The following is a 21,844-nucleotide window of genomic DNA, read 5'->3' on the forward strand; positions in this document are numbered from 1 at the left end:
CATGCCACAGCCTGTGAGATGCTGCCTTCTCAGCAAAAGGCTTCAGGAGGCATTTTGAAAAGGGAATTTATCGTTTTCATTCTGGTTAGATAGGTAATAAATGAATATTTTAAATTGGGAAAGTATTAAAAATTGTTTTTTAAAAATGGAATCACCTATAATTCCATTACTCAGGGACAACTATCACTGACATTTTTCTGTTTTTTCAGTCTTAATCTCTCTGTTTCCCTCCAGATTTCTCAGAGAATAGAGGATTAGGGAAGGGAGGAGTGGGTGCCTCATGTTCTTTCTAATCCTTTAGCTTCAGGGACATGTAAATACATATAACACACATATATGTGTATATATATTATATAATTGGCATATATATTATTGGGATATATATTGCTAGGATATACGTACATAATTATGTAATGTACACACACTTATATTTGACCTGTACCAGTTCATTATTACCGCAATAATGCTATATAACACTCCTTCAAATTCAGTGGCTTAAACCCAAAGTCATTTATTCTTACCCACACTTCTGTGAGTAGGCTGGGTGTTTGCTGATCTAAGCTGGGCTTAGCTGAGTGGCTGTAATTTCAGGTGCATCTGAACTATATAGCTGAGAGGCCTGAAACTGATTGGGCCAGGGCATGCTGCACCTGTCCGTGGGTTGGCCTCAGGTCTATTCCATGTGTGTTCTTTCTGAGGTCCAGGCTGAAGGGGCAGCAGCTGCCCTTCTCTTGGCATGGGAAGGGGTGCCAGAGGACAAGCCTAACTGGGCAAGCACTTTTCAAGTGCCTGCTTGTATCTTATCTGCTCACATCCCATTAGCTAAAACAGGTCACATGGCTGCCACCAGTGTCAAGGGACTGGGAAGTATATCCCATCCACCATGAACCTAAAGCAAATCACATGGTCAAGATCGGCACCAGTGGCTTGGGGGAGCATATACTCTTCCCATGGAAGTAAGGGAGGAAGGAAGGGAATATTTTTGAGAATAATGTAAACTTTTTTTTTTTTGAGATAGAGTCTCCCTCTGTTGCCCAGGCTAAAGTACAGTCATGCAGTCTCTGCTCACTGCAACCTCTGCCTTCTGGGTTCAAGCGATTCTCTTGCCTCAGCCTCCAGAGTAGTCAGAATTACAGGTGTGCACCACCATGCCCAGTTAATTTTTGTATTTTTAGTAGAAACGGGCTTTCACCATGTTGGCTAGGCTGGTCTCGAACCCCTAACCTCAGGTATCCACCTGCCTTGGCCTCCCAAAATGCTAGGATTACAAGCATGAGCCATCACAACCAGCCCAAGAATAATATAATCTACTGAACACCCTAAGTGTCTGCTAAAGTACTCTGTTCTTTGAGATTTAAATCAAATCTGCTCAGGCCAGGTATGGTGGCCCATGCCTATAGTCACACTTCAAATGAATGAATGAATTAATTAATTAATTAATGAAATCAGCTCAGAGTCCACTTGGCCTGTAGTGTCATCCAGTCTACATAGGGAACCTCTAGTCCAAAGCTGCTATATCCATTGAATTAATGCAGTTTATGGATAATTTGACGGTTTTTCACGTGTTGTTCCTATTTTACACTCATATCTCTTTACTTCCCCCAAAATAAATTACACAGATGTGTGTAGAAGATTTTGCTGGACATCTGGAACAACAAAGAAGTTTTATATCTCTATGTTCGTATCTCTGGATTAGTCAGCCCTTCTCCTATAAATTCTCTTTGCCTCAACCCACACACAGCTTCTTAAGTCAAAGCTTGCTGAAGAATTCACCCTGGTCTCCAAAATTCTGAAAGTCTTATCTCGACTGAGCCACACTTTTATGTAACTTAGTTCAGCTTTTTAAATTCATTCAATGTAGGTGTATTGACCATTTTTGCCCTCCATCTGAGGAATTTATATTCTAATAGGGGAAATTAATAATTTATGTTACTATTTGAGGCCAGAAAATTCTTCGTTGTAGGGTGCTGTCCAGTGCATTATGGGATGTTGAGCAGCATCCCTGGCCTCTACCCACTAGATGCCAGTAACACCAGTCCCACCCCCTTAAGTTTTGGACAGCCAAAATATCTCTAGACATTGCCAAATATCCCCTGGGGGACAAGATCACCTCAGTTGAGAGCCATTGCTCTAATATGTAGTAGACTTGATAAGACCTCTGATAAAATAATGTGCTAAGAAATGTTCAGAGGGGAGTGGTGTTATTTCTTGGCAGTGAAATCTTTGAAAGCCTCATGGCAGGTGGCATCTGAGCCAAGACTTCAAGAATAGGAGTTTGAGTTGAGTTTTCTAGAGGAGAAAAAAACATGGGGTACATGTGGGCAAATAAGAGTGGCTCTATTTGACTAACATATAAAGTGAAATAGGCACGTTGGTAGAGTGGAGCTGATAGGTACTGGGAGGCTAGATACCATGGGGACTTATAAGCTGTGGGACTTCTGCTTTTACCCTGAGTGAAATGACAAATATATCAGAGCTGTGTTCTTTTGGAGGGGGTTCATTTGGATATAGGGCTTGCTTTCATAACCCAAAGTGATTGCTGCAAAGACTTATCCCTCCAGAGGTCATTTCTCTGACACCCAGGAAGGAAACAGAAAGGGCCTCTGAGGGGCACAGTGCGTTGCTAAATAAATTCATGCCTAGATCTTGGTGTCCCTTACCTTTCAGTAAATCCCACTCTGAACTCCTTATTTTAGGTCTAGGTCTAATGGACTTGTTTAGCTGGTTGCCAAGAGCAGATTAAAAGATGTAAAAAGACAGCTAGGCACGGTGGCTCAGTAATCTCAGCCCTTTGGGATCCTGCAGCAGGAGGATCACTTGAGCCTAGGGTTTTGAGACCCAACTGGGCAACATAGTTAAACCTCACTCTGTAAAATAAATTTAAAATTAGCTGGGCACGGTGATGTGTGTCTGTAGTCCCAGCTCCTTGGGAAGCTAAGGTGGAAGGATTGCTTGAGCCCAGGAGGTACAGGCTGCAGTGAGCTATGACCATACCACTACACTCCAGCCTGGGTGACAGAGTGAGACACTATCTCAAAAAAAAAAAAAAAAAAAGATGGAAAAGGAGGAAGGCGAGGGAGGGGACTTGCATAGGCAGACACAGATTCAGCAGCAAAGCTTCTAGCATGGCAGAGGGGAAAGAGACCAAAAGGAAAAATGAATGAATGAGTTATTAAATGAATGAACAAACAGATTCAGACCAAATAATTCAAGGGCACAGCAATCTAGAGTCTTAGCAAGAGAACATTTGTCCCTTCATTATTCCTGAAGACATTGCTGCATATCAGTGCCATCCTACTGTGCCAACATATGCAATGGTTAACAAGATGGGGGATGTGGGGAACACTTTAGAACCCATGTGGTGAGAGTTTAGCACAATGGTTAGGAACAGGGTCTAGCGTCAGACCTCCTGGCTTGAATCCTTGCTTCAGGGTTCTGCAGCACTAAAGCCTGCTTTACCAGGTTACTTTACCTTGCCAAGCCCTACTGATCTCATTGGTAAAATGGGGATTCCCTACTCACAGGGTCATTGGGAAGTTTGGATAAAATAACCCACATGAATTCTTCGCTAAGTTCCTGGCACAGATTAAGTGCTCAGTAAACACTGGTGGTTACTATTATCATTTCACTAAAAGAATATGGCTGTTGAGACTTTCCCCAAATCATAGCTGCAGCTGCTGTTCTGGAATATTTCCAGAGTCTCCTGGCAGTACTGAAATTTCCCTTTTACAAAATACATAGGATGGCTGTGAAAATTGAGGAAAGTTCCAGAAGGCAGGGGCAGTTGCATTCTGTCTTCTTTATTTCCCCTCTTTTTGGCAATAGAATTCAGGCCACAGAGGGAGAGGACAGCAGGCTCCAAAGGGTACTGGGGCCACCAGCTATTTCTTGGCAACATACTTCCTTTGAGCAAGGATGGCCCTTTCCTTTTTTTTTTTTTTCTTGAGACAGAGTTTTGCTCTTATTGCCCAGGCTGGAGTGCAATGGCATGATCTCAGCTCACCATAACCTCCACCTCCCGGGCTCAAGCAATTCTACTGCCTCAGCCTCCCAAATAGCTGGGGCTATAGGCATGTGCCACCATGGCCAGCTAATTTTTTGTATTTTTAATCGAGATAGGGTTTCTCCATGTTGGTCAGGCTGGTCTCGAACTCCCAACCTCAGGTGATCCGCCCACCTTGGCCTCCCAAAATGCTGGAATTACAGGCATGAGCCACCACATTTTGGCCAACCTGAGAGAGCAGTTATTCTGAGATGGCTAGGAGAATATGAAGCTATTTTCCTTCTGATGTTATGTCCTCTGCTCTGTGAATATAATCTCCCTCCAAATAAGAAAAGTGTGCGTGCGTCGGGTTGGCAGGGAGACATTGAAGCTTACTGCATAGTAGTGGCTGTGAACCAGTGAAGGTAGTGCTGTGTTGATTTCCCTTGACCAATGTCTGCCCAGTGGCAGAGCTGGAAACACAGGATGCTGTGTAATGTAAAACCTTGGCCTGGCTCCTCGGCGTAATGTAAAACGGAGGCTGCCAGGAAGGTACAAATTGTCCAACAGGAAGGAGCTGCTCTCTTGCCGGTGGATGGCAGGACAATAAAGTAACTTATCCTTTGTTTGTGTGTTTTCCAGGCTGGAGCAAGAAATACAAACGCTAGAAAGTGAAGAGTCCCAGATATCTGCCAAAGAGCAAATCATCCTAGAGAAACTGAAGGAGACAGAAAAATCCTTCAAGGACTTTCAGAAGGTGAAGAAAACAAACATGATTTCTCTAAGTTATTTCTGTGGAGAAGTAAGGCCTAGCAAAATGGTACCAGCTGGGAAACAGGCCAGTTGGCGTTGATGAGAAATCCGAGCCACGAACTCTTTGAAATGAGGGGCAGATGTGTGAGGACTAGGGGCCATCCTGAAGCTGAGCATGGCATGCCTTTGGGTGTGGGACCATCTGGCCTGCTGCAAGGCATAGGGAAGGGTCATTAGATTACCTCACCCACCTGCTGTCCGGATCTCCGATATGCCTCACGCCTGAAAAGCCTTCTCTTGTTGGACTCTAGAATTCTAAAACCAATTCTGATTAAGCAGAATAAACATGCTTTGTGACTTTAATTATAGTTTGCTTTTTGAGTCTTTTCATTATAAGAAGGCCAGAAACAACACCCTATGAAATGGACATGAATTCCAAATACAAAGAGTGTAAATACGTGAAATTTTACTGTATATAAAAACAGATGATGCTGTGTTTCAAAGACTATAGTCCGTAAAACCAGTAGACTCTGAACAAACATCTCAGGACCTCCCTCCATTTTTTTTTTTTGAGATGGAGTTTTGCTCTTGTTGTCCAGGCTGGAGTGCAGTGGCGAGATCTCAGCTCACTGCAACCTCTGCCTCCCAGGTTCAAAACAATTTTTCTGCCTCAGCCTCCCAAGTAGCTGGGGTGACAGATGCCCGCCACCATGCCTGGCTAATTTTTTTTGTATTTTTGGTAGAGACAGGGTTTTACCATATTGGCCAGGCTGGTCTCGAACTCCTGACCTCAGGTGATCCACCTGCCTTGGCCTCCCAAAGTGCTGGGATTACAGGAGTGAGCCACCGTTCCCGGCCCTCCCTCCATTTTATAAATCTTTCTGCAATACCTATAAGTGACAGAAAAGCAATCTAATGAAATCAGTTTAGGATGGGATTTTCTGATTTCATTCTCCAACATGACCAAGGATTTTGCTAGATAATTGAAATAAGTCTCTATTGGGAAAAATTTGGTATAAATTGGGAATGGTGATTTTGGAATTCTAAACAAATTGTCCAGAAGAAAAGAGATCATTGCATTTTTCCAGCACAGTCAAATTCTGGGCCTGGGCATGGGAGAAAGACGGGTTAAGTCTTTAAAGATGGGAAAAGATGGGATTATACGCCCACAGGAAGAGTAACGCTCTGCCTTGTTGTGTTTTTTCCCACAGGGTTTCTCCAGTACAGATGGAGGTAAGTGCTCTCTGCCCCGACTTTAGATGAGTGTTTTTATCCTGGTCAGTTCAGGGGGTTTCATTAACAGGGTCTTAAGGAAGAGGTGCTGTGTTGATTTGTAAAGCATCAGAAGAAATAGCAGCGCTGGTTGCAGGCCACTGAGGAGGTCCCAATTCCATGCCTTCCTTGCCTCTCTTCTTCAGGAACTGTCTCTTGCCTCACTGTTTCTCATCTTACAAAATTGGCCTGGCTCTTCTACTTCCTTTTAGGCCCCAAAGGCTCACTGCTTGGACCTCTCTTGAAAAGTACCCAGCAAAGAAGAGTATTAACATCAGGACCAGGTACCTTGTAGGAAAGAGCCCATTTGTCCTGGTGGTTAGATCTTCAGGCTGAAACACACGTGGTAGTTTAGGAAATTTGGGGGAAATATCTGGTGTTTAGAAAATATTTCTACAGCTTCTGAATTTTCTTTGCTTTCTCTCTTTCTTTCTCTTGGATCAGAGAACTGTAGTTTCTTCTGTAGAATCAGGGCTGGGCAAAACTTTCCTCCCTGTGCGGGATAGTTGGTTCAAAGCATACAAAGGTGGGAGCAGGGTCCTGGCTTCCTGGTGGTAAGAACAGGTCTTTTACCTTCTCTCCCTTCCCTACCATTCCTCTTTCCTCTCCTCTCCTTACCTGGACGGTGGGGATGAATTTGAGATTGTATACTTCTCACCCTTCACCTTGCTCCCTAACCTCAGCTGCAAACCCATGATTCCTACTTTCATTTGTCCCTCAGCTAGACTTGCTTTAAAATAAAGAGACTTAGTGGAAGGACCAGATATCGCCTGCTCACCTGGCTCCTAGAATGTCACACTCTAGGGCTGGGTCTGGTGGCTCAGGCATGTAATCCCAGCACTTCGGGAGGCTGATGTGGGAGGATCCTTTGAGCCCAGAAGTTCACGGCTGTAGTGAGCTATGGTCACGCCAGTGCACTCCACCTGGGTGACAGCGAGTTCTTGTATCAAAAACAAACAAGGTCATCCTCTACACTAGGAAGAGATCAGGCGCCAGAATAAGAGTTGGCTTCGGTGTTTTCCCAGTGCCATATGGAAACATACAGGGAAAAGTTTTAAAATGTGTTTTTCTGGATTAGTCAAAGGTATTTGCACGAAGGATAGTTCTGACTTTGCCCCCACAAAACAAAAAAAAAAAAAAAAAGGACTGTGATCTTTCCCCCCTAGCAAGTAAAAGGCAGGAGACCTGGATTTTGTCTCCCCACTTGGTCTTTAGGAAGGTACTATATTAAACTTCATGTTCTGAGTGCATGTAGGCAAGGCCAAGCCAGGTCCAAGCCAACAAGGACTCCAGGAAAAGCGGGACCTACAATAGTTCTAGGAACACTCTATGGTGTGGCCAAGTTAGGGTACTTGTTCTGTGCTTTGCAGGTGGGGCACGGATTGAGAAAGTGGTGTTGGGGAATTGTGGGTACAGCATGGGGAAGATGGCAGGCTTTGCTGAGTCTGGGAAGACATGAGACGTGACACACAATTAGCAATAATACAGAGCATGTCAGGCTGGGATGCAGTGTGGAACACTGACCCATAGTCATGTACCCACAGAGCGTGTGTTGCCCTTTTATGCTTTCACTTCTTTTTTCCCTTCCTTCTCAAATCAGAAGTTTCCCTAGACATCCCTCTGATAACTAGGGAAGGGAGCAAGCCTGTATGTCATGTTCCTGAGAAGTCTGTGTGGGGCATGGAGATCTGTCATACTCTATGACTCGTTAACAAGCAAAAATGCAGCCGCGTCACAAACTGTCACCACCTCTTTCATTTTTACCTCAAACTTCTTTCATTTTCTTCTGCATTGCTTCCCATTATTTTCATCCATCCACCTAAGCCGTTCATAGAGGTGGTAAAAAACCTAATCATAACTGAAAAGAGCCTGCAGGGAAAGTTACCCTCGCACTCTGTCCTCCAGGATGGGTGAGATCAGGCTTATGAGGATGCAAAAGTCTTAGAATCCCACTTCTTGGGAAATGGGCCAGGGAGGAATTTCCGTGGTCTTACCTATCACCCTGGATTATAGTTCCTGCCATCTGTGGTTATCACCAAGCCTGGGTGACTTCTTTATCTATCACACCACATCTATTAGCAAAGAAGTTTGAAGGAGGGAACATGTGCATCCCAGAATGTGATTGATGTGTAAGCCACACTGTGGTGAAGCACATCCCAGTTGAGGGACTTTGGGATGTCTCTTTATATTCTCATTCTCCAATTTCAAAGGACCCAGCTTGCCAAGACGCTCTTAGAATCAACCAACTTGCTACACAATACTAACAAATTATTATTATAGAACAATGATGCCTTAAGAAACACAGTTAATTTCTGATGCATGTAGACTGCAGAATCCAGGTCCAGTTAGGATTATATAACCATACGGACACTGCAGATAAGCAGCAAAAGCATCCCAACTTACGATGTGCCATGAGATAGCTGCTCGTGTCTGTGTGTGTAATGACTCCATCTCAGGTACCCTAAGTGTGTCTCCCTATGCATGGCAGAGGAAATAGAGGTACAGTACTCCTGGATCACCAATAGCTTTTGACTACATGATAGCCTGGGCAGTGAAGAGCAACTTATTCAACTCTTGAGTAGAATCTCATGGTCGTATACATTCTGATACTCCCTCAACTCCCCGCCAACACACACTGTTGTTACATAGCAGAACCCTCATCTATTGGATGGGTTGTTTTCACTGTCTTAGGCATAATGTCTTGTACATCTATAAATTGCATATAGTATATCTCTGGTGCTAATTCTGTTCTTTACCCACTGGGGAGGGTGCTGATGTAAAACTCTTGGCCAGAACAGGCAAAGGAAAATGTCTGCCCTGGGCCTATCTCAGTTCTTGCTGTAAGATAACTAATCTTCTTAGGCTCCCATCCCATACCAGTCTGTGGCGGCTTAAAACCATTCCCACATCAAAATCTTCATATCAATTATTGACAAACCTCGATCTTCAGTTGCCTATAAGTTATGTGTTGTTTGTTTGTTTATTTATTTATTTATTTACTGAGATGGAGTTTCGCTCTTGTTACCCGGGCTGGAGTGCAATGGCGCAATCTCAGCTCACTGCAACCTCCATCTCCTAGGTTCAAGTGATTCTCCTGCCTCAGCCTTCTGAGTAGCTGGGATTATAGGCGTGAGCCACAGCGTCCAGCCTAAGTTATGTTTTAAGAAGTGTTTTCATCAGTCTCATTTCTCTGGCTTTAGCTGTTAAGATTCTCCCTAGCTACTGTAAACATTTCATCTGGGTTAGAATTAAGCAGCACTCATCTTCAATTTCTACGCTATAAGTGACTGTTTTCCACCTTCTCTGGCAGTGGGGAGAACAGTGATAGACCATTCTGACTTCGGCAGGAAGTGGGCAGCTTATTGATTGAGGCCACCTGAAGAAGTTTTTCCCATTAAGGTTTGGCAGGCCTGTTTGTTACCCTTTGTGCTGGTCTATCAAACCACTCACATCTGTCTATATAACCTTAGGGTTTAGTACTTAATATATAGTGAAGGGGCTGCTCTGTCCTCTTTCTGATGCCCCATTCCCCACTCTTCTCTCTCTCTCTCTCTTTTCTTGAGTCAGGACCTTGCTCTGTCACCCAGGCTGGAGAGCAGTGGCATGATCTTGGCTCACTGCAACCTGCCCCCCCACCCCGGGTTCAAGCAATTCTCCTGCCTCAGCCTCCTAAATAGCTGGGACCACCACCACTCACCACCAGGTTCAACTACTTTTTGCATTTTAGTAGAGACGGGGTTTCGCCATGTTGGCTGGGCTGTGATCTGCTTCCCTCGGCCTCCCAAAGTGCTGGGATTACAAGTGTGAGCTACTATGCCTAGCCCATTCCCTTATCTCTTAACAGAAGCCATGTATCCCAACTCTCCAAGAGCCGTAGCCTTCAAACTTGTAGCCAGTAAACATCTGGCAAAGGTAACTTCATCATCCACTCACATCTGGCAGGGAACTGTCTTCTGGAGGAGGCTGAGATATGAGCCCTGGGAATCACATGTTCTTTCAGATAGAGAATTCTCTGTCTGTGAGTAGGCTTTTTTTTTTTTTTTTCTGCTAAGATGTTCAATATGCAGACACACATGTGACTGTGAGAAAAACGTTTGGTATGCATACACGCATGCAACCAGTCCATGAGATCTCACTTGGGCTCCAGCTTCCATCTGATTTAAATGTAGAAAGTCAAATTCACCAAGATCCCAATTCCACAGACTTCTGAAAATTATCAGTGAATCTTGGAAGTTCTGGAAATCCCTTCTCTCTTAAACTGTACCTCTAGTCCTAGATTGCTGCTTAATTCTTCCCATAGACCATTGACACTCACCTGCCTCTACCCTCTCAGGACCACTGACCTCAAGCTGCTGCTCTTTCTAGTTCTGCCTTGTGCTGGTTTGGGGCACAGACCCTTCCCACAGCCTTCCACAGTAGGAGTTAAAGGAAAGAAAAGTCTGCAACCTAAGTTTAAGAATCATGGAGGTGCAGTTCAACATGGAGAATAATGTGCAACTTCAGACATGTGGCTACACTCACAGTCCCTGGCTCAAATCCAAAACCGTCTTCAGGGTCTCTGCAGGCTGCTTTTCAGCCAGCTCCCAGCCCACCACCATCTCAAAGGCTCAGTTTCCTTCCTTGCAGTGAGAGGGGCCTTCAACCACATCTGCTTATCCAGGATCCAAGCTCCAACACATGTAAGGCACCCAAGAGGGAAGGCAACCTGAGCCTCACTCCACCCTAAGTCCTGCGGTCCTAATCTTTCTGTCTCATTCCTTCTCTCCAAATGTTTGATATGGAAAAATCCATTTTCTTAGAGATACTCTACCTTTTTGCCTATGAACATAATGGTCTGATGTCAATACATTCTGGATTGTTCAGACTCACTTGCAAGTCAGCAAAGGGTCTGGTTGGTCTAAAACTGAACTAAGCAACAAATGAAAAAGAAAGCTGCTAGAACTTAAGCAGTGTGAGTGGGGTTGCAGAGGAGGGGACAGTGATGAGAAATGTGGAGGAGGCAGAGGCTATGGAACGGATTGGATACCAGGAGGAAGAAGAGTGAAAGGTGCCACTGATGATCCCAGGTGAACTGTGGTGCTTGTGAGCCAAGATAGAGGATAGGAGAAGCAGTAGGTGAGCAGAGATACAAGGTCCATTTTGTGCATGTTGAATTTGAGATGATTGTGGGATATTCAGTAGAGACATGCTGTAAGCAGTTAGATGTACTCATTGATGACTGATGGACGTTCCAGGATTCTGTGATATGGTTGTGATGCAAAGAAGGAATCACATCTCACGGAGCCCAGCTTTCTGGAATCTTTCTGCTTTCGCTTTCCCATTTCTCTCTGGAGTGCACCCAAATTCATCTTGTCTCACCTTAGGGGTTTCCTCCTTTCCTCTGATACCTTGGCATGCCTGCTAATGTTCATACCCTCCAGGTCTCACCTCCTTAAAGAGGCTTGTCAAGGTATTTGCCCAAACAGAGGTGATGGGCTCCTTCTTTTGCAAAGCAGCATTTCCTGCAACTGGGCTAATGGTGGGCTCACTAGGTGTTGTCATTTAGAATCTCAGGACTTTCTGGCTGAAACGCCAGCCTGCAGTATCAGAAACATATCAATTTTGAAGTCTTTTTATTTGTCATAATGCATATAAAATTGGTCTTTTGAATGAATCAGGCTCATTAAGCAGTATTGCCACTTCAGGGAATGAACCCCATAATAATCAGGCACAGAAAGTTTTATTTCCATTTCAGGGAATGGGTCTGTTTTTCAGTTAAATGTACATTTCTAGTTTGATGTTTTCTATTTGGTCCATCCCACCAAGTTGATAATGGCTCCCACAAACCCATTTCTGGATCTCCCCCTACCCCGCCCCCAAACTCATTGTCCTCCTAGAATCTAGAGATTTCTGATGACTCTTCTAATACGTAGAGCCAACCTGGGGCTTGAGCTCTCTGGCCAGGATCCCTCCTGCCTCAGCTACTCTGCTGAATACCAGTCACTGGGCAAATGCTCGTCTTTGTTTACCCTGATCCTCCTGTTCAGTGGCCACCTCTGCGGTCCGTTATGTAGGGCAGACAAGCTGCTGTCTCGGCAGTGAACCCATTGGGCCTCTGAACACTGTGACTAATTGTATTCCCTGTTCTCTGCTACCAGATGCAGTAAATTACATTTCCTCCCAGCTTCCCGACCTGCCAATCCTCTGTTCACGAACAGCAGAACCAACACCTGGGCAGGACGGGACCAGCAGAGCGGCTGGTAAGTCCTGGGGAGCCCTTTGGTTTGGACGCTAGGCTTGTCCAAGGGGCTTGCATTTCACTGAGCTTTATTAATGAGATGGGTGCCCTGCTATCCTTACATGGGGGACCTCGCCTTCAGCCCAGCCTCAGATGCAGCCTTCACAGTGGCCACACAAGACAGGGACCGGCCCCAGATGGGTAATTGGGGACCAGATGGAAAAGAGTTTTGAGGAAATCAAACAGCATTTCACCTCCAGCTTCGGGGGAGTCTTTCTTTGGTGTTCGTGGTCCTTTTATCTGTGTTTATTATCAAAGTTAATCTGTATTCTGCCTCTAGGGATTTTTGTTTTCTGTGTTGGAATGATACAAATTGAGAGAGCCATCCATGATGGAAGCTGAGTGGGAAATATTTTCAAAGCATATGGGTGTCTTTACAGAATCCTTTGGGAATTGAGCTATTTGTGTATTATAAACACATATATTCCTAAGTCTTCCCATTTCTGGGGTTATTTCTTAGCCACTGAAATATATTGGGGAGGAAAAGAAGCAATTTAAGAAACACATGTTTCTTGCTAATATTTCTCACAATTGGAGATTTTACAAAATAATACATTTGTGATTATCGAGTACAGGGAAAACCATGCTTTATTCTGCCTAATGCAAACATGCCTCAGAAATGAGAACTGGAAGGATGCAAACAATATGATCTACCCTACGGTCTACCCAGAAACATGCTGAGGGCTGGCGGTTAAATGGAAAATTGAATTGCCCAAGGTTGCGTGGTTAGTTACCACATGAGTGAATTCAAATATGAGTGTCAGATTCTGCTTTGCATACTCTAGGTAAGTGTATGTTTAAATTAAATCACATAGAACAGATTTTAGAAAATAAAACAATCATGGATGTTTAAGCCACAGGAAATCTTTTACATAGGCCAACCTGAATATTTTATGAAGCAAAGAATCCTTCCTTATTTTAGTACAAAAGTAAAATAAAAAGGCAAGTAAGTATTAACAAAGTTGTCATGTCCACTAGCTAATTTAAATATCCTCTGGGCATCTCTGTAAAAATCTTAGTATATTACTTTTATGTACAAACTCACAGAGTTCTAGAGATGGATGGAACCGTAAGTGGTATCTGGTCAGTCCGGGGCCAGTTCTACATCTTCCTGGGCAGTGACAGGATGGATCAGCTGGAGCCTGCACCCTGCAGTTATGCTTCAAAGGAATCACTGGCAGTCACTTTCACACTGGACTCTTTAAGTACTCTGGGGTGCCCTTCCGAGGTCAATGTAGGTAAAATGTGTTTAAGAGTCACACACCTTCCTGCTGGTTCTTAGAGACTTGGGTGTTGATGTTCCTGATAGTTGTGGGAAAACAGCTTCTCAGGTCCTCTGCACAAGTTCCTGTACTTCAAAGGACATGGGATATGATCCAGCATATGGATCAGCTCATGGGAGGGTAGGACAATGTATGAGAAATAATTTTGAGAGAGAATGGGTAGTCTCTCAAAGAGTATAAAGTTCAAGAGTAACACATGAATGTGATTGTAGTGCTATGTAAGTAGGAATACACATTATTACCACAACCCAGCTCGCTTTATTTTTGAAGATCCTGCAAAACATGATGATTTAAAAAGCCAATAAATTTTTTTAAGTATAGCATGATCAGAATCTTTTTAAAAGTAAGTTTACATGTGTTTCTGTTGATTAGTTAAGAGTTAATTTGCATAAATGCATCTACTGTGGGACTACATATAAGCAGAGCTGTGGAAGGAATTGTATTTGTTACGAGGAACTCCTTTGTCCAGGCCATTTGGGGAATGGGATGCTCAGATTCACAATCAATTGTGGTTAACAGTGACTACATAGAGCATGTGTGGCTTACCAACCAAGAGTACTCGCTAGAATTCTCCTAGATACGGTCCATCTTGCTTTAGGAATGTCCTTTTGGAAATTTGTATAACCTCAGGGCCATTCTGACAAATATCACTTGTCATTACTAAGTAGTATGACAAATATCCTGGTTGTTTGGAGTTTGGAAGATTTGGGACTCTGTATAAATGAGAATTTATTTAGAATCATTGCTTTTCAGAATTAGGAGACATCTATTCCAATCCTTTATCCAAATATTGAATCCTTGACATAGCAGCCCTGTGAAAAGGTCCTCAAACCCCAGCCACACACCTCTGTGATCCAAGTTTAATCTCCCTTCGAGTTGCCCATTCCATTCCTAGTTGGTTCTGACTGTTGGGAAATTCTTCCTTTGATGGAGCTATCATTTGTCTGCCTTCATCTTCCATCTGCTTATCCTTATCCTGCCCCCTGGAGCTACTCAGAACACATCCAGTGATTTTCAAGTATTAGAAAATGTCTATTATTTCCTGTTTTTCCCAGATCCTCACTCTAAATCCCCTTCATGCTCACAGCCCTGCTCTCTCCAGCTGGCACTGAGATGATGAGATTGCCTTTAGACACCCTCCACCATCCCTGTCCCTCCCTTCTGAACACTCTTCACTTGGTTGCTAGTCTTCTTGATGTGTTGAGCTCAGAGCTTCCCGATGCCTTCTGGGCTAGGCTGTTCACCCCCAAAATAGAGCATGATGCCACAGACCACGTGGCTGACTTTGCTGGCAGCAAGGTCTTTCAGCTTCAGTTTCGAAAGGCCTCAAAGTCATTTCATGTGTACAACTGATCAACCTTGCTCCCTTCGTCCATAGAATTGTTGTTTCTGAATCATTTCAGTTGAAATGTGCAGTCTGTTTCCCCTAGTTATCCGTATACTACTTCACCTGCTCATTCATAGAAGAACCTACATAATTCTTTTGTTTTTTAATCTCAAAAGACAAAAATAAACATAAGCTATGTACTTTTCTGTCCTTTGTAGATTTGCTATGATTATTAAGTTTCTTCCTGTTAGATTGTCTCTCAAGAATGTTGGGCGTTTCATGGAGGCACTGAGGAACCACAGCAGGAAGGTGGGGAGGGGAGCGATGTCATGAGATTTGACAGGGCTCTGACATTCCCTCCCATTTCAAACACGCGCAGTCTCTCCATCCTTGTGTTTACATGTTGTGTTTCCGCATCAGATTTCACTTGAATCAAGGGCTTCACACGTTTTGAAAGTAGAAAACCCTCTTCTCCATTGTTAGGGTCATTGTAGCTCACAATCACGGTATCCTCCTGGCCTCACTTTGCTTCTCAGTTTAGTACTCCCTCAAATCTGAAAAGCAGTCTTTGATTATTTTATCATTTCACTGCTAAAACTGTTGCGTGTTGGAACCAAAGTCAGAGCCCTGTGGCACACCATTAGAGATCTCTTGGCCCTTGGTAACCCTAAATCGACACCTTTAGGGCATCATCATTCAATCACTAACAAGATAATTGTCTTAATACCCAAGGTACACATTTCTATGTTATCCACAGGAATATGAGAGATTTTGTGATGATCCAAATACACTGGGTCTTTTCAAATGCAATTTGCTATTCTTTCTAGAGACCTTGAACAAAAAAGAAAATGAGATTAATCTGCACAGTTTCTGCTTGATGAACTCATGCTGGCTCTTGGTCATCTCTGCTATTTGGAGGTTAACTTTAGAATTTAGCTAGCCAGCTATAATGTCAAGCTGCTTCTCTGTAGTTTAGAATCCCCTCATTCTCATTTTTGAAAATCAGACCTTTGCATGTCAGCCTCCAGAGACTTTCCTGGTGTTCAAGATTCTTGAGACAAATTCAACAAGGGAACCAGGACCCTGATCCCAAAGTACTGAGAGCATTTATATCCCTAGTGCTTTATCATTTTCTAATCTTCTCTGCTTGTCTGGGCTTCACTTCCCTTTCTGCCACTTTCTTTCTGGCACTTTACAGTCTGAAAACTCTCCTTCTTGACCAAAAAGATGGAAGCAAAATCAGACACAAGAAATTGGCTTGCCTTTATTATCCATCAGCATTATACCTTTGCTGACTTATTTTTGTTAATACTTTTGTGTCTTAGAAAAACAATTGATTCAAAGACATTTTTGAACCCTTCTTTGGGGGGGAGTTACAATTTTTTATTGATACATAATAATTGTACATATTTATGGCATTCATGTGGTATTTTGATGCATTCATACAATGTGTAATGATCAAAAAAGGGTAATTAGGATGTCCATCATCTGAAATGTTTATCATTTCTTTGTGTCGGGAACATTCAAAAATCTTCTAGCTATTTTGAAATAGACAATAAATTATTGTTGGCTTTAGTCACTCTACTCTGCTATTGAACATTAGAACTTATTCTTTCTATCTAACTATATTTTTGAAGTTAGAGATTGCACTCTGGGATGAAAGGGAGACCCCATTCTGAATTAATTCCCTCATTTTTATTGTCATTGACATCACAGTAGCCATTTTCATATTTCTAACCCAAAGAGAATATATGAACACATAGGTATAGTATAATCACTTGCTTGAAGGGATGAGACTACCCGTATGTATGTTCATTCAACAAGTCAAGCATGTGCATTGCTTAACTATCACATGCCAGGTACAATGCCAGCTACTGGATGTTTTTTTGTGCTGAGATGACCCTGACCCCCAATGGATGACACTTATGATCTGTCTACTTCCCTACTACTGTACTTTACACATCACTAACTCATGAACCACACAGGCTGTTCACAGCACCATAAAATATCAAAGCTGGATACCTTACATTGTACAAATGGGAAAATGAAGCCCCAAAATGGAGTGTCATCTGGATAGGAATTCAGATCCTATCTTTCTCCCTCTCCTATCTCCTTGACTAATGACAGTGGAGCATGTGGTGCTTATACTTTAGATGTGGGTTCTCAGCCTGTGCCTCCTCTTGGAACCACAGTGAGTCAAAGGAACTAAACTAGGAGAAGGCTGAATCAATGATTGAATTTTCCATCCTTCTGGAATAGTCTTGTTTTGTATGCTCTTGGACTGATTCTCAAATATATTCATGCCCATTTCTCTTCCCCCTTGCTTGTGTCATTTGCTCTTATTCCCCCTTCTCTAGGCTCCCTACAGCCCTTCCAGTTGCTTTCTGTCTGTCAAAGGTGAAGGCACCAGGCAACATGAGCATAGGTAGAGCCAGGGGGATAAGTTTGAATCAGAACCAAACATTCTCTCCTCCTCAGACCCATCTCTCTGGCCCCTGCAGAGCAATAGCTTTTCTCCTCAAAGTTCCCACTTTGGTTTTTATGTAGGCGCCTTCCCCAGAAGCCTACACTCCACTCCACACCTAGGTGTTTTCAGAACCTAGAGACTGGAATTCTTAGCCTCCACTGAATGTCTCTACTCCTTCAGGGAGTTTCCCTATTGATGAAAGAATTATTGGGAAGCAAGAACCAATAAAACCAAATGTGGAGGTCCAAAATCAAAGTACCCTTGCAGTCATTCATCTGTATCCCTTTAAAGAAGCTGGCAACATTGGTTCTTATTCTGTTTAATAAAAACAGCATATTACTCAACTATCTCACTGGCTTCTTGAAAGGACTGGCAAAAACGCTTTGTATACTCCAATGTCATTGTCATCAGTATATAAGGTTTGGAAATCAATAATTAAATATGTAATTTAGTAAAAACATACTTCCAGATTTCAGCCAACCTATCAATGAAACTTCCATTGAATTGTCTTCTATTTCTTGTCCTCCTTCCCCAGATCCTTCCTCCTGGAAAATTTCAAGAGCTTTCCTTCAAATACTTTTTTCTATGTCCATGTATGTTTCAAGATTTCTTTCAGGGCTCTCCAAAAAGCCCTCACCCTCAACAGCACTCCCTCCTCATATTTTAAATAAGATGAACAAAGGCACCAAGCCCTTTGACCATCATCATTATACACATTGTAGTGTACTTCTGACTTGGAGAAGGTAGAGGGAAGACAGGGCAGGCTAGAGAGTGTGCTTTGTGCTTTGTGGTTACAGATGAAGGCAAGATAAGCTTGAGAAGTCTTTGATATAAACTTTTGGCAGCAGTAGGAAGTAGAAGAGTTTTCTAAATTGTGTGCATGAAAAACAAGACACTGCACTGAAAATGTCTTAATTTCCTACTGGCTCATATCCACTCTAGTTCATGCTTTTGAATGTTATTGGCTGAGAACTGAAGCAAAATATAAGTGCTTATTCATAAAGATGACATTTAAACATTCATACTTCCTGCATGGCTTTCTAAAAGACCTAGATAACATTCTCATATATGTATCCATGAAGACTAGATATTGCCTTTGGGTTAAGCCAGAGCTTCTCAAAGTGTTCGCCTTTGTTCCCCTTACTGGAGGAAAGAGTGAATGCAGAAAGGAATGGAGAATCACACTCTTAAGGAACCTGCTAAAATTGTGTGGTTCCTCTGAAGCCTTATGTTTTATCTAGAAAAAAATATATATGAATTTTGTGACATATCTAAGTTTATTATAAAATTATATTAAAATGCTTAAAATATTCTATGCTCATATTCTAGGAATATTGGAAGAATAGTGTACAATATATAAATGTAAATATGTAACCCTAATAAAACTATGTCACATGTGGTTCAGTCCCAGAGTCATGTCACATTTAAAGAAATATAGCTGAAAATTGCACACCAGAAAACCATTAAGAAGTTATTCTGTTCTTTATTTCTCCTGAAGTATATTAAAAGGGACCTTGGCGGGGCGTGGTAGCTTACCTCTGTAATCCCAGAACTTTGGTAGGCTGAGGCAGGTGGAGCCCTTGAGGTCAGGAGTTTGAGATTCACCTGGTCAACATAATGAAACCCCATCTAAAATACAAAAATTAGCCATGTGTGGTGACATATGCCTGTAATCTCAGCTACTTGGGAGGATGAGGCAGGAGAATCGCTTGAACCTGGGAGGCAGAGGTTACAGTGAGCTGAGGTCACACCACTGCACTCCAGCCTGAGTGATAGAGTAAGACTCTGTCTCAAATAAATAAATAAATAAATAAATAGGACCTAATTTATATCTCCATTAAGCAATACTTCTCATAGTCGCTTTTCTTTCCTCCACATATCACCTGCTCTAAAGCATCATTTACTACCACAAAATGCTCCTTCTCTGTCCATATTTCACACAGTTTTTACTTTCTCTGCCACTAAACTCCTTCTTTCTCATCTGTGTATTGTGTGAATATACTTAACCTTTCCAGCAAAGGACTTATCATCATCATCTCTCCTTTCTTCCAGTCTCTGATTCTAGAACAGGCAAAGATTAAAATGAGAGAAAATTGGATCAATTATGATCAGCATTCTCATTCATGGGCAGAGGGAAGGGGCCATCTGTAAACATCCCCATGTTAATAATTTGTATTTTCATCCTATCACATACGGATATAAAAATAGAAATATTTTGTTCCATATTCTGTATTGATTGGAGGCCAATGTGTGGTTTTGTTCACAGATTACTGAATGTTTGCAGAATAATTAGCTATTGTATCTACAAACTAGTAATAATTATTACTTTCCTTATTTATAACTATGTCCCATGAGTGTGTTAATAGTGATAAGATATAATATTTTAATCCCAAACTGTGCTTTTTAAAATAAGTATGATATTTTAAGAACAGCCTTTTGGAGTTCATGCAAATTTTAAATGCCCATTCTACTCCTCTGATGGCACATTTTGTGAGAAATCAGGAACTAATAGAGATAAATGTTTGTTTGGAAACACAGTCATTGTGTGTGCCCATGCACTTCTATGACAAATACTGGTTGGCTTCCCATTGTGTCACTTGAGAAAACTTGAGATCTTTATGGTGAACAAGTGAAACTTTCAAAATGGAGCTGTTGAAAATCAAACATGGGAGTTTGTTTCATAATCTTTTTAGTTAAGTGTTAACCAGGAACAGATTGTATCTTACTATGTAAGCAGATGGGACAATCTCATTGCTGTTATTTTTTTCAAACAAGTTCAAACATTAATTACTGTGTGTACCTTTTCATTGGTGTCATATTACACGAAATATTTGTTACTAGATTACAACAACTGTATTAGACTCTTGAATGATTAGCCTTTGTTTCACAGATGTGTATATTGGGTACCTACTATACAAATGGCTCTAAGGTAGGTGCTGACAGGGAGGGGGCATCATGGATAGATGTTGGGCAAGAAACTAACCCTCAAAGATCCTAAAAATCTATGAAGCTGATGAAACATTCCCACAAATAATTATACAACTGAGTAGAACATGTTAAGAGCCTTCAGAGGAGTTTAGAAAAAGTATTGAGAGAATTTTAAAAAGAGAGGGATCCCTTTGAGATGGAAGGATCAAAGAAAGCTTATGGAAGAGGAGGCAGTTGACCTTGGTGTTAATCAATGGGCCATATTTGGATATGTAGAAACTCAAAGACATTTCAGGAGAAGGGAATCTTAACAAAAGCAGGAAATATTTAGGTCTGGGATGGTGTTATTTGATTGTGCTAAAGGGAAAAGAAGCACTAGAACATATGATTGAAAAGATAGTTTGGATCTTCTTAACATAGTTGGGGACTTATTCAGAAAGAGGTAGGGACTCAAGGCAATGATAAGCAGACATGTGGGCTAGATCTCTAGGAGTCTGGAGTAGGGACAGAGGGCTATCTAGGCGGAGGGACAGTAGGTACATGGACGAGCAGCCATGGGAGGAAGTTGAGTGTCCTGGGAATAGTGAGAAGTTGTTATGGCCACAATGTGTAAAGAACGAGAGGACCTGCAAGACAAGGCTAGAAAGGAAGGTTGCAGATACATGCTGAAGGGAACTATATGCCATGCTGGGAAGTTTGGTGTTTATCCTCTAAAGACACAAGGAACCAACAGAAGGTTTATGACTCAAGTAACTATGGGCAGGATGGAGCACAAGCTGGCAGAGGTCGGCAAAATTTTTGTACAAATGGCCAGATTTTAAGTATTTTAGACTTTGTGGACCATATAGTCTTTGTTGCACATTCATTGTTTTCTTTCTCTTTTCTCTTTCCTTTCTCCATCTTTCCCTCCTTCCTTCCTCCTCCTCCTCCCTTTCTTCTTTCCTCTTCTTCCTCCTCCTCTTCTTCTTCTTCTTCTTCTTCCTCCTCCTCCTCCTCCTCCTCCTCCTCCTCTTCTTCTTCTTCTTCTTCTTCTTCTTCCTTCTCCTTCTCCTTCTTCTTCTTCTTTCTTCTTCTTCTTTTTTAAACAATGCTTTAAAAATGTAAAACTACTCTGAGCTCCTCTGGCCATACAGAAACAGGGTCAGGCTGTCTGTGGCCCTCCGGCCACAGTTTGCAGTCTCCTGGACTACAGCAAAAAGACAGAAGCATTAGGTAAAATCAAAAACAAGGCTGTTGTGCAGACAGCAGATGAGGGCCTGGATCAAGTCTTTGGTGATAGAAATGATGGTGAGGAGACGGAGGCGATATACCTGAAGTAGAATTATCTACTGTCAGTGAGTGGCTGTGAGAAGGTAGGAAGAAAAAAGGAAGTCAGGTGTGATTCTCAGGCCTCTGGCTTGAGAGACTAGCTAACAGTGCCGGTGTTATTTGTCATGGAGACTGGGGAATAGTTTTGATAGAAGAAACTGGAGTCAGTTTGGAAGCTGCTGAGTTTGATGGCTTTGTGGCACATCCAGATAAAGGGCACCTGGAGCCTGGTGGCTCTGTGGGCCTG

At 42.4% G+C, this 21,844-nt stretch overlaps 1 protein-coding gene across 8 annotated transcripts in view; it reads left to right on the top strand.

Annotated features, from left to right (window-relative positions):
* The window catches only part of PALM2AKAP2 (PALM2 and AKAP2 fusion), a 510,283-nt gene that overhangs the window by 276,021 nt on the left and 212,418 nt on the right, over positions 1 to 21,844 (top strand). For 6 of the 8 annotated variants that reach the window (XM_017503361.2, XM_017503359.2, XM_017503360.2 and 3 more), the window contains 3 exons: positions 4,625 to 4,739; positions 5,947 to 5,968; positions 12,145 to 12,246. In XM_017503361.2, coding sequence (XP_017358850.1) covers positions 4,625 to 4,739; positions 5,947 to 5,968; positions 12,145 to 12,246 — 239 coding nt within the window. The remainder of the gene's footprint in view (positions 1 to 4,624; positions 4,740 to 5,946; positions 5,969 to 12,144; positions 12,247 to 21,844) is intronic. The other 2 variants (XM_037729537.1, XM_037729540.1) reach the window with 1 other exon arrangement.

This window comes from Cebus imitator, unplaced genomic scaffold (assembly GCF_001604975.1).
Source record: "Cebus imitator isolate Cc_AM_T3 unplaced genomic scaffold, Cebus_imitator-1.0 Scaffold310, whole genome shotgun sequence".
Taxonomy (NCBI): Eukaryota; Metazoa; Chordata; class Mammalia; order Primates; family Cebidae; genus Cebus; species Cebus imitator.